The sequence below is a fragment of the Mercenaria mercenaria genome, chromosome 10 (genome assembly GCF_021730395.1).
Source record: "Mercenaria mercenaria strain notata chromosome 10, MADL_Memer_1, whole genome shotgun sequence".
Taxonomy (NCBI): Eukaryota; Metazoa; Mollusca; class Bivalvia; order Venerida; family Veneridae; genus Mercenaria; species Mercenaria mercenaria.
In genome coordinates this window covers 22,513,499-22,526,854 of record NC_069370.1, presented here as the reverse complement: position 1 = coordinate 22,526,854, position 13,356 = coordinate 22,513,499, and the positions used below count along the sequence as shown (strand labels likewise).

The 13,356-nt window shown below is 35.8% G+C and overlaps 1 protein-coding gene across 3 annotated transcripts in view; it reads left to right on the top strand.

The window, feature by feature from the left end:
- LOC123559679 (solute carrier family 35 member B1-like) overlaps window positions 1-12,096 on the top strand; it is a 37,141-nt gene extending 25,045 nt beyond the window's left edge. For all 3 annotated transcript variants that reach the window (XM_053552509.1, XM_045351696.2, XM_045351695.2), the window contains 4 exons: window positions 592-783; window positions 1,392-1,518; window positions 2,504-2,610; window positions 3,791-12,096. In XM_053552509.1, coding sequence (XP_053408484.1) covers window positions 592-783; window positions 1,392-1,518; window positions 2,504-2,610; window positions 3,791-4,003 — 639 coding nt within the window. In that variant the 3' untranslated portion in view covers window positions 4,004-12,096. The remainder of the gene's footprint in view (window positions 1-591; window positions 784-1,391; window positions 1,519-2,503; window positions 2,611-3,790) is intronic.
- Window positions 12,097-13,356: the final 1,260 nt, after the last annotated feature.

Genomic DNA, 13,356 nt, shown 5'->3' with positions numbered 1-13,356 from the left:
AGATTATTCAATATACCTTTAACAATGTTTTGGGAATCACTTTTTGCACGTTTGTTAACTTCATACATCTTAGAAAGTATTGTTGTTTACTCCACATAGGAAGTTAATATTTTAAATCGACACCGCTTTAGAATACACTTATGTAACATCAATACTGATTCCCAACAATTTGATTTACGCATACATTGAGTGTATAATATAGTTTAACTTAGGTTTATAGAGTACTATTTAATGCCTGTGTACATTCAATGTGGCAGAATGAATGCCGATCGTGCTCTGTTATGTAAAGCATCCAGACGATTCAGATTTTGTTTACGCTGGTAAAAAGTCATTGCATGCGTTTCTGTAATTTCATGTACGTTTTTATACGCTAAAAAATTAGCAGACATGCGTATATGCATTATTTCAAAGCGTAATTTACGCTAATACGCATCTTATCAGCCCTGTTTCTGTTTCGATGTAAATTAAATGTGAAACCAAAATTTTGTCCTTTTCTGCACCATATAATCTGTTATGTGTTTGTGCATTGTAAAATCAAAATTGCATCAAATGTATTATATTGAAACAGAACATGTTCTAATGTTATTTCAGGTTCTCGGAAAATCAGTGAAGCCCATTCCGGTTATGGTTCTAGGGATCTTGTTTGCTGGAAAACGATACCCGCATGCAAAGTTCCTGTTTATATTGATGATATGTATCGGTGTTGCCATGTTTATGTACAAAGATAAGAAGCCTACTGAAACTGAGGCCAGTCATACATTTGGTTTTGGTGAAGTTTTGTTGGTAAGGAAGTTTTTTTCTGCTTTTTACTGATATTTGAATAATATTTTTAGATGCTTTGACTGCCTGGTATGTGTCTCTTGGAGTTTTCATCATTAGAAATGATAATTGCATTTGATATTTTGCTTAACACAATGAGTGACTATGTAGCAAATATAAATCCAGTGTTAGAACAGTGTACATGTAGCTTATATAACATGTAGATTGACTGGGTTGAATGCCATTTTTCAGCAGTATTTCAATGCACAAATGAATGCTACAGTAGTTTACCTAACCAGTCTTCATGGGTTTTGTAGTAGTACTTAACCTATTGTCTGTAAGTAACTTTGTGTTTCTCCACATGACTGAGAGGTGGAAGATGAAGGATTTCACATACACACTGTTTTAGGTCAAATTGTCATGGAGAACATACACCAAAAAGTGGGATAAAAGTCTCTGTGTTATAGCCTTGCACTCGAATTGTTAATAAAGTTTTCTAGATGGGCTAATAATATAAATTGTTCCCTATATGACTTTTGAGCTAGATATAGTTTGTCACATATGATGCAAGCAGATTCAGAAGCCAGGGCATAGCATTATTTCTGTGATACATTAACATGTTTGTCTTTCAGATTGTGTCCTTGACCTTTGATGGATTGACAGGGGCCACTCAGGATAGAATGAGATCTAATCATAAAACAGGGGCATATCACATGATGTTGTTTGTGAACTTGTGGTCTATTCTTTGGCTAGCTATAGGTAGGTGTACATTGTAAAATTAGTTTGTCTTATCTGTTCTTTTCTTTTCAGTTTGTATTTACAGAAACACCTTTGCAACTGAGGTCAAGCTGTTAAGGTTGTTTAAATGGAATCATTTGCCACTTACTTGGATTGGTTCAAAATCTTGTTTGGAATATAGAATTTTATCTTGCTAGAAAACTAACCAGCTTGTTTGCAGAAAGTTGTAGGTTCTACTCAGGTGCCACTCTAGGTCTTAAATAATATCTGGAGGGGCACTTGCCATTTGACCTAATTGTGGTGATGTATCAAAAACCACAACAGTCCAAAGTCAAATTTGATGATCACTTCAGTTATCAGTGCTCTAGATGTTTATGTCAGAGTTTTACAGAAAGCAGGTGCCAGCCCTTTGGATCAAACTAATAAGCACTGTTTTGACTGTCTTTTTATCTTTCTGCTAAGGTTTAACTGTGGGCAGCAGAAAGTCAGTGTTACATAGGAGCATGTTGATAAATTATATTTACTTTTAGTCCTTCAGCACTTACCTCCCTTCAATCAAGTGTTTTCCTTCACAAAAACCTTAAAATGTTTAAGCTTTGCTAGCCACAAAGTTTGAAATATAACAATCATTTGAGTCTATTTACAGTCATCTGGGCTTATCTGATTTTGCATTTAAGATTTGAATGAATTTTGTAATACAGACAGCAGTCATTCAGTATTAAAGAACATGAATAGCATATCTCTGAAATATTTGATAAAAAGGTATTTTAGGTCTGTCTTTATTTGGCAATCGAATGTTCTTCACAGAGAAGCAGTTTTTGTTTGCTCAGGATTTTTCTTTCTCTAAGTAACTGTTTGTAGATAAACTAGAAAAGAATATATGTTATATAATTTGGAATAGTTCTTTCCTTTCTGTGGTGGAAAATGCACTAGAGATAAACACCAGAAAAGTATTAAAATGTTGTTAAACAGGTTTTAGGTTTATCATATTAATTATTTTTTTCAGGTTTGGTATTATCAGGAGAAGGCATAGCATTCCTAGGTTTTGTACAAAGATATCCTTCTGTATTGCCAAAAATGGTAACCTTTGGTGTAGCCAGTGCTATAGGACAGGTCAGTTTCTTGTTGTTGTTTTTTTTTCTTATATAAATTAGCCTGTTTTTTTTAGCTCACCTGAACTTTGTTTCAGTAGGTGGATGGTCCGGCATAAGTCATGCTGTCCCGGGTTCATCATCATGGACTTCTTGTCAAATACCAGGTGATGGGTCTTCACCAAACTTGGTCTGTAGCATCTTCGTATGGTCTTCTTTCAAATTTTTGCAAATAGTTCCAGTGAAAATAGGAAAGCATTTAAATGACTTCTTCTCATGAATCACTTGAATTAATCTTCAAAAAACTTGGTCTGTAGATCCTTGTACGGAATTTTCACCAAACTTAGTAAGAAGCAAGGTAAAAATGTCAAGTTCTTAGGTGGGCAACTTAGGGCCATTTAGGCCTCTTGTTCAGATTTAAGATGTATTAATAAGTTGGTCAACATGACGAAAACCTTATTTAACAGGTTTCTTATTTTAAACCAAATATTCTACAATTTTGACTAACTTTTGCCTTTAGTAGGTGTAGCATGCTATTAAAGCACAAGGGAGATCATCCTTGTCAGAATAATGAAATTAGCCTTTTAATGCTCCTACTACAGTGAAGCACTTCTCACTCTAGTGTTGATGGCATAAACGATTCATATGGTCCTCAGTCGTTATCCTCATCTTTTATGTTTTGATCATTCAAAACTCCAGACAACTTGAGAGTTTTGCTCAATTCATTATGACTTTGAGGGAGCAGCCTGTGTTTTATTGTAGTTTGTTTGCAAAACTTAAGATAAAATGGATATATATTCATTTGAGTATGAATCCCCTTTGCATCACTGATGCAGATGCTTCTGTGAGTTTATTTACTGAAAAGAAACCTTTTAGCACTAGTGTAATTAAGTGAATTACCACTTAGTATTTAACTCAGCAGATAAGATATTTTTGCTTTGAGCAAAATGTCACTGTTGTGAACTGGTGAATTAGTACACCACAGAATAGAGTTATAAAGGTGTAATTATCTTGATTTTTAGAACTATGCATGAACTGAAGCGATTTACTGGCCTGTACTTGTAGGAAGATAGCTGGATCTTATTTAGAACAAATTCAATATTTTGACAGCTGTTTAGAGGAAATTTTCACTTGATTTAGAAACTCAGTGCAAAACAGTTGGGTTCATATTTGATTGGAATACAATATTTTTCTATTTCCAGGTTTTTATTTTCATCACTGTGACATCATTTGGACCACTACCTTGTTCGATCATCACCACCACTAGAAAATTTTTCACCATCTTAGGGTCTGTTATTCTATTCTCAAACCCCATGAATTCTCGGCAATGGTTAGGCACTGTACTAGTATTCATGGGTCTTGGGCTTGACAGTGCTTATGGCAAAGAGAAAAAGGATGCCAAGACAGAAAGATAATGATAATTGTTTTTTAGGTTTAACTTTATTTGATTTTATATTTATTGGGGAAAAGATTGAGCTGAGATTCGGCAGGAGTTACGATAACAAAGATGGCTGAACTAAAGAAATGTTCTCGTGTCTTGTGTTGTCTTAGTGAGTATTCTGTTGTGTAGCAGATATGTTATAATAGGATTATAATAACAGTACCTGGATCTGTAGTGTTGTATTTGGCTTGAAATTATTTTGCTAAGCCTGGATCCCATGAGGGGGTCGCACCAAGTGTTATCCAGTCTGGCAAAATCCATGAGTCAGAGTCAGATACATCCTTACAGGTCAAGGTGCTACTTTAATGGCCCTTTTATTATATACATGTACCTATTTGTACTGTAAATCAGCCAAAATGAGGCTGAAAATTCCTTTGAACCAGTGAACTTTCTGATGCATAGATCATTGCTCATAAAACAATTATTAGTTCCCCACCCACCACCCCCCACATTCAAAAATTTCCATACGATGGGAATTAACCTTTAGCCTGCTGTCCGCAAGTGATTCTGCCTTTGCGACCAGCACAGACCAAAACCAGCCTGCACATCCATATACGTTAATCATGGTCTGCACTGTTAGCTATGCAGTCAGTAAATTTTCAGTGAACACCCCTTAAAATAATAAATGGTACTGAGGAAATCGAATGATGGACAGGTCTATTTTAGAAATTTAGGGTAAATGTTAAATATAGGGATTTGAATTAATTAGTGAATTTCAGATTTTCTGACAGAAAATGTGTACGTATATGTTAAAAATTGATATTAGATAATATAATTATGAAAAACTGTATATGTCAAAAGTGATTCATATAGAAATAATGAACTGTTGTTAAACAGTGATGGCTTGTAATTTAAAAAGGGGTGCATTTATCTGTTTTGAATATTTCAGTCATGAATTTTATCATTACAGTTGCTGCTATTTATACACGATTTTGTCATAAAAACTGTATCTCTTACATTGATGACTGATTAACAGTATTAACATTTTATTTAGGGGCCTCTGTGGTCGAGTTAAGGTCGCTGACTTTAAATCACATGCAGGTTTTGAGTTTTTAGGGTTGCCATGTGAGGAAGCAATCCAGTTGGAGTGTGAAATGTCAGTTCTGGTCATATGTTCGTCTGGGTCTGAAATTATGATGGAAGGGAGTGCAAATACATATGGGCCTATCCATTAGAAAACCTGTGTTAATGACATGATAAATTTATTGCACAGTTAATAGATTGAAATACTGGTAAAATCATTTAAATTGTTTCTGAATGTATGATGTTGCATAATTTGTTGCATAAATGACATGAAAAATAAACACGCCATGCACAGTGACATCATACTGAAATAATGAAGACTCTTCAAATTTTCAGATTTGAAAGATAAAAGAATGTCCTTCATGAATATTTTGTTATCTCAGTTTTGATTTTTTGTCACTAATACAGGTTTTGTCCTGGAATGACATGATACAGTTCCAGAATGTGACACAACAAGCAAACAATAGTCTTGTATATTCATATGAGACTCTAAATATCCCATTTTCAAATAATTATGATTTATTTTATTTTGTTGGGTTTAGCATCGCACTGACACAATTATAGGTCATATGGCGACTTTCCAACTTTGATGGTGGAGGAAGACCCCAGGTACCCTTCCATGCATTATTTCATCACGCGTGGGCACCTGGGTAGAACCACCGACCTTACGTAAGCCAGCTGGATGGCTTCCTCACATGAAAAATTCAACTCCCCGAGTGAGGCTCGAACCCACATCGATGAGGGGCAATTGATTCGAAGTCAGCGACCTTAACCACTCAGCCACGGAGGCCCCTATTTTCAAATATAAAGGTGACTTTTATGTTGTATAAAATGAAAAAGTGATACATGTTTAACAAAGTGTTGTATGAGATTTTACCTGACCTAAATCTTGTTAAAGGTGAGCTATTAGTATAGTGGGATGGTCTGTTGTCCATTTTCCTGCATCAGCATTTTAACATCTTTTGTGAAACCACTCGTCAGATTTACATTTAACTTGGTCTATGAAATGGTGGCCTGTACCTCTCTCAGATTTATTCAAATGGTTTTGCTTGACCGATTTAAGGGACAGCTAGAGCTAAAAAACAACAACAAAAAACTTCTTTTCAGTTTCCAACAAACTAGATCTGTAGCATCTTTGTTTGTTCCTTTCTCAGGTTTGTTCATTGGTTTTGCTGGTCCTGTTTAAAGGTCACCAAAGCTAAAAATATTTTTTTTAAACTTCTTCTCATTAACTGGTTTATAGATCTTAACCAAACTTGGTCTGTAGCATCATTGTATGGACATTTCTCATTTTGTTTTTCAAATGTTTCAGCTTGGCCTCTTCTAGGGTTCACCAGAGCTAAAAATAGAAAAACCTTTAAACAATTCCTTTGATTCATCGTCACCATACTTGGTCTGTAGCATTAAAATGGTCACAATCGACCATGTTTTGGGGTTGTTTTGCGGAGCAAAAATTAGAATTTTTTTTATTAGTTTTCAAAATCCATGGATCTTCCGACACTTGGTCTGTAGCATTTTTGGATGGACAGTTTTCGAGTTTGTTTTAGTGGTTGCATGTACCCATTTTTGTGGTCACTAGAGCTGAGAATAGAGAAAACAACTTTAAATAATTTCTCCACATGAACTGGTTGATTGATCTTCACCAAACTTGGTCTGTATCTTCATTGTATGACCCTTTGTCACATTTGCTCAAAAGGTTTCACTTTGTCCATTTTCGAGGACATCAGTGGTAAAATAGGGAAAGATTAAAACACCTTCTTCTGATAAATCCACTCATTGATTTTCACCAAACTTTGTATATCTCTCATATTTGTTCAATTGGTTCCACTTGACTCGTTTTAGAGACCACTACTGCTAATAGAAAAAAAAGTCGCATTAACTTGTTGATGACTCTTCATCAAACTTGGTCTGTAGCATCCTTATTTGGACCTATCTCAAGTGTAATTGAACGATTGGGATTGGCCCCTTTTACGGGCCACAGAACCTAGAAATGGAAAAAGGAAAAAGGCTGACTAATCCTCGTTAAACAAAATTTTTGCATTTACCTTATGGCCTGACATGTAGTTAAGATAAAAAGGTCAAGGTCAAGTGGGTGTCTGGGGTCATAATGGCTTTCTTGTTTTCTTAACCTACAATAAATCAAACTATTACAATAGAAATTTCAGTGGACTGAGCATTTTAATTGTAAATAGCCTGAATGCTGTTCGAAAGTTTCTGTCTCAGACTGTGTGATTATGAAAAATGATTTCACCGGTATGGAACTATGCTTTACCATGACAGAATATGAATTATGAACAATAAATGATAATACTAAAAAATCTATTGCTTTTAGGCATTTTCTTCCATAAAGAAGCCTAACCTTTTGTTTTGGCAATGATGTTCTAATTTTCTAACAACTATATTTGTATATAGATAGATATAACTCTGTCATTATTTGGGCAACCCTGCAGGGTACTTAAGTCACTTGCAGATATATATAAATCATTAATATGTAGGAAATTTATGTTGTTTTAGTGAAAGATTACTTCTGAATACTTATGTTTTTAGCTCACATGTCACAAAGTGACAGTGTGAGCTTTTGTGATCGCGCAGCGTCCGTCGTCCATCTGTCCGTGCGTGCGTCCGTGCGTAAACTTTTGCTTGTGACCACTCTAGAGGTCACATTTTTCATGGGATCTTTATGAAAGTTGGTCAGAATGTTCAACTTGATGATATCTATGTCAAGTTCGAAACTGGGTCAGTAGGTCTAAAAATAGAAAAACCTTGTGACCTCTCTAGAGGCCATATTTTTCAATGGATCTTCATGAAAGTTAGAATGTTCACCTTGATGATATCTAGGTCAAGTTCGAAACTGGGTCAAGTGCCATCAAAAACTAGGTCAGTAGGTCAAATAATAGAAAAACCTTGTGACCTCTCTAGAGGCCATATTTTTCATGGGATCTGTATGAAAGTTGGTCTGAATGTTCATCTTGATGATATCTAGGTCAAGTTCGAAACTGGGTCACGTGCTGTCCAAAACTAGGTCAGTATCTAAAAATAGAAAAACCTTGTGACCTCTCTAGAGGCCATATTTTTCAATGGATCTTCATGAAAATTGGTCAGAATGTGCATCTTGATAATATCTAGATCAAGTTCGAAACTGGGTCACGTGCGGTCCAAAACTAGGTCATTAGGTCTAAAAATAGAAAAACCTTGTGACCTCCCTAGAGGCCATATTTTTCAAGGATCTTCATGAAAATTGGTCAGTATGTTCATTTTGATGATATCTAGGCCATGTTCGAAAGTGGGTCACGTGCGCTCAAAAACTAGGTCAGTAGGTCTAAAAATAGAAAAACCTTGTGACCTCCCTAGAGGCCATATTTTTCAATGGATCTTCATGAAAATTGGTCAGAATGTTCATCTTGATGATATCTAGGCCGTGTTTGAAAGTGGGTCACGTGCGGTCAAAAACTAGGTCAGTAGGTCTAAAAATAGAAAAACTTTGTGACCTCTCTAGAGGCCATATTTTTCAATGGATCTTCATGAAAATTGGTCAGAATGTTCACCTTGATGATATCTAGGTCAAGTTCGAAACTGGGTCACGTGCGGTCCAAAACTAGGTCATTAGGTCTAAAAATAGAAAAACCTTGTGACCTCCCTAGAGGCCATATTTTTCCATGGATCTTCATGAAATTTGGTCTGAATGTTCACTTTGATGATATCTAGGTCAAGTTCGAAAGTGGGTCACATGCGGTCAAAAACTAGGTCATTAGGTCTAAAAATAGAAAAACCTTGTGACCTCTCTAGAGGCCTTATTTTTCAATGGATCTTCATGAAAATTAGTTAGAATGTTCACCTTGATGATATCTTGGTCAAGTTCGAAAGTGGATGACGTTGGTCAAAAACTAGGTCATTAGGTCTAAAAATAGAAAAACCTTGTGACCTCTTTAGAGGCCATACTTTTCATGAGATCTTCATGACGATTGGTCAGAATGTTCACCTTGGTGATATCTGGGTCAAGTTTGAAACTGGGTCACATGCCTTTAAAAACTAGGTCCTTAGGTCAATTAATAGAAAAACCTTGTGACCTCTCTAGAGGCCGTACTTTTCATGAGATCTTCATGAAAATTGGTGAGAATGTTCACGTTGATGGTATCTAGGTCAAGTTTGAAACTGGGTCAAGTGCCTTCAAAAACTAGGTCATTAGGTCAGATAATAGAAAAACCTTGTGACCTCTCTAGAGGCCATATTTTTCAATGGATCTTCATGAAACTTGGTCAGAATTTTTATCTCGATATCTAGGTCAAGTTCAAAACTGGGTCACATGTGCTCAAATACTAGGTCACTATGTCAAATAATAGAAAAAAACGACATCATACTCAGTTCAAAACTGGGTCATGTGGGGACAGGTGAGCGATTCAGGACCATCATGGTCCTCTTGTTCCCTGTGCCATTATGAAAATATTTCATTTAATGACAATCATCATCATCAAGCCCACCTGCTTAGCTCAGTAGGGAGAGTGTTGGTCTAAGGATTGTAGGGTCGTGAGTTTGATCCCCGGGCGGTGCATATGTTCTCCATGACAATTTGATAAAAGACATTGTGTCTGAAATCATTCGGCCTCCACCTCTGATTCATGTAGGGAAGTTAGCAGTTACTGGTGGAGAACAGGTTTGTACTGGTACAGAATCCAGGAACACTGGTTAGGGTAACTGCCTGCCATTACATGACTGAAATATGGGCCATTGACACTCTCTTAACGAACCACAGCACCATGCAATATCGCTTTGACTACACATGACTGAAATACAGTTGAAAAATGGTGTTAAACCCAAAACAAAACAAAACAAAACAACAAAGAAAGATAACCTTCATCTGTATCTTGAAGCATATGCACAAATGAATCTCACATGTGACATCTTCCTGATAAACTAAACAGGAAGTTTTAAGTTATATGAGCTCATTATATTTTCACTGTTTGAAAACTGAAAAAATACATTTTAAAACAATTGTTTATGTTGCAGCTGGTATTTCTGCTGCTAAATGTTTGACATGAATGAAATTTAGAACTTACTAGATATAAGTAGCATTTAGTTTATTTAAAAGATTTACACTAGTATCTAAAAGACTGTAAACAGCAAGAATATTGTAAAACTTAGGAAAAGATGCAAAAATATTGTTAAGTGCAAGAAAAAGTGCAGACAAATGCAAAAATATTGTAAAAGTTAAAGTGCAGAAAAATGTAAAGGTGCAACAAAAAGTGCAAGAATGTTATTGAAGTGCTAGAAAGAAGTGTCAAAGTATTGTAAAATGCAAGAAAATTGTATTGATTAGACAGCTCTTAATTTATGTCACATCATCATAAAACTGCTGAAGTTAAACATTTATCAGATAATCAAGGCCTTCAAGTGGTTTGTCATCTAATTTATCATAAATCAAGAGTTTCGATTAGCAGGAACTGATCAATAAGTGCATTAGTCCGAGTGGTTTAATATCTGAGCATCTAAATGAGCCGTGCCATGAGAAAACAAACATAGTGGGTTTGCGACCAGCATGGATCCAGACCAGCCTGCGCATCCGTGCAGTCTGGTCAGGATCCATGCTGTTCGCTAACAGTTTTTCTAATTCCAATAGGCTTTGAAAGCGGACAGCATGGATCCTGACCAGACTGCGCGGATGCGCATGCTGGTCGCAAACCCACTACGTTGGTTTTCTCATGGCACGGCTCAAATGATGAACTTAAGTAATGTTAAAATTAGAAGATAAACCTCAAGAAGACTTGACTTTTCATTCTTACATGTTCATTTAAATATTTTGATAAATATTATGCTGGACTTTAATTATACCAGAAATGTCACATGACAATTTTAACTCTTAATATGCTCTGTCATACAACCATGTGTCAGCCTTTGTTTATCACAGAAAATACAGATCTTGGCCTTCTTCTTTGTGTAACTAACAGTCAAATCAAGCCACGATAGCGAGTGGATTTGAGCACCATTACGGCATTGACTGCATGCCTGTTCATATAACACCAGGTTCTAAGTTTATAAATTTGAGATTGGAGACCAATCTCAGAATCGTGTTTTGTCATTGGTCACATTCAAGAGCCCAGCTCAATATCAACCAATCAGATGCTAAAGATTCTGGACTGGTTTCTGTTCTCAGTATAACCTTGGATCATGCTCTGAACAGAGTTGAGAGTGGCTTAAAGAAGCTGAAAGATTTTGTCTCAGTCAAGTTCGGTGTAAGCTAAAATGAATCAAAAGAATTTACCAACTGGTTTTGCTGGAATGTAGATAAAAGCACACTTTAATATGGTAATTAATTGATTAATATCTTAAGCCCAGCAGCATGTTGATACTTGATATTGATTAGTGTGTTACAAACAGATGTCATTAATGTAAACCTACATAAAACTGCTAGCTTCAGAAAGTTGAATTGTTATATTTATGAATCTGTTTTTATTGGCCATTTTCTGGCCATATTGCATAAAAGTTATAAAACTGTGTAACAGCCTTTACGCAAAAATAACTGGCATTGTTTTGTTTTGTTGAGGAACAACATTTACTTATATTGATCTTGAATCATACTTTTACAAAATTTGCCATAAAATGTTGCATTAAAGTATTTGTATTGCATTGTATATGAAATATGTTATTTGAATTTTATTTGTGTGATTATTGTCTAGTGGGGGCCAAGGAGTATTTTAGAATTTTATTGTTGTTATTTGAGATCAAATCTGTTTATTTGTGTTGAATGTTTTTGACAATTGCAAAATGTTATTAACCTTTAGCCTGCTGGCTTCATGTGAACCTGCCTTTGCGGCCAGTGCAAACCAAGATCAGCCTGTAGTGTACATCCATGCAGACTAAACTTGGTCTGCACTGTTGGCTTCTCAGTCAGTAAATTTTTAGTGAATACCCATTTGAATAATTAATGGTACTGCCAAATTGAATGATGAACCAGTCCAGTTTAGAAATTAAGCAGGGTAAAGGTTAAAAAGTTCAGTCAGACCATTCATGAACAGCGAGCACCTGGCTGTAATTACCTCTCGTTTTTAGCTCGACTATTCAAAGAATAGTCTAGCTATTCTACTCACCCTGGCATCGGCGTCGGCATCACACCATGGTTAAGTTTTTGCATGCAAGTACATACAGCTATCATGTAAAGGCATATAGCTTTGAAACTTATTTATTCTTTTTCTAGGTCAGTTACCAACCTCACTGGGTCAAGTTCCATAACTCTAACATGTTTTTTGAGCAAATTATGCCCCCTTTTGGACTTAGAAAATTCTGGTTAAAGTTTTACATGCAAGTCACTATCTCCAAAACTAATGCAGATATTGAATTGAAACTTCACGTGTGTCTTCGGGGTTATAAAACTAGTTGATAGCACCAAGTCCCATAACTCTGACCATTTTGGCCAAATTATGCCCCCTTTTGGACTTAGAAAATTCTGGTTAAAGGTTTACATGCAAGTTACTATCTCCAAAACTAATGCAGATATGGAATTGAAACTTAACATGTTTCTTCGGGGATATGAAACTAGTTGATAGCATCAAGTCCCATAACTCTGATATGCATTTTGGTCAAATTATGTCCCCTTTCAAACTTAAAACTCTTTTGATATTTAGCATTTTGGGTAATAATTTCCTGCTTCTGTGACAATATTTCGAATAGTCGAGCTTGGCTGTCTTACGGACAGCTCTTGTTAAATAAAAGACCAACTGCTTTTCCCAAATGTGGTCATTATAATTTCTTATCAGGTTATATTGGTAATGTAGACAAATCTTTATTAAAATATCACCTTAGGTTCTTCCCTTACATTTTTGTTGTTAAAAAAAACGTTTATGTCATTATTGAAGGCAGTGTACAAATTTTTGTGAACAATAAAAATCTATTTTATGGTAACCACCTTGTTTATTTTTATTCTTGTAGCAAATAGTGTTACCTCTTTGTAAATAGCGTGTGTGTGTTAACTTTTCAATCCCCCTGCCACGAGAGTTGGGGAGTAATAGAAATGGTCTCTGTCCATCCGTCTGTCCGTAACAATTGAGTCTGCTCCATATAAGTTAAACCCCTTGAAGGATTTTCTTGAAACTTGGGTCACCTCAAGTCAAAGTGCAGAACTCATAAGTCAGCCATGTTGGCTGAAGGTCATGGTCACAACTCAAGGTCAAAGGTTTGAGCTTTCCATTTTGTGTCCGCTCTGTATCTCATAAACCCCTTGAAGGATTTTCATGAAACTTTGGTCAGATGATCACCTCATCAAAACAATTTGCAGAACTCAAGAGTCAGCCGTGTTGGATGGGTCACGGTCAC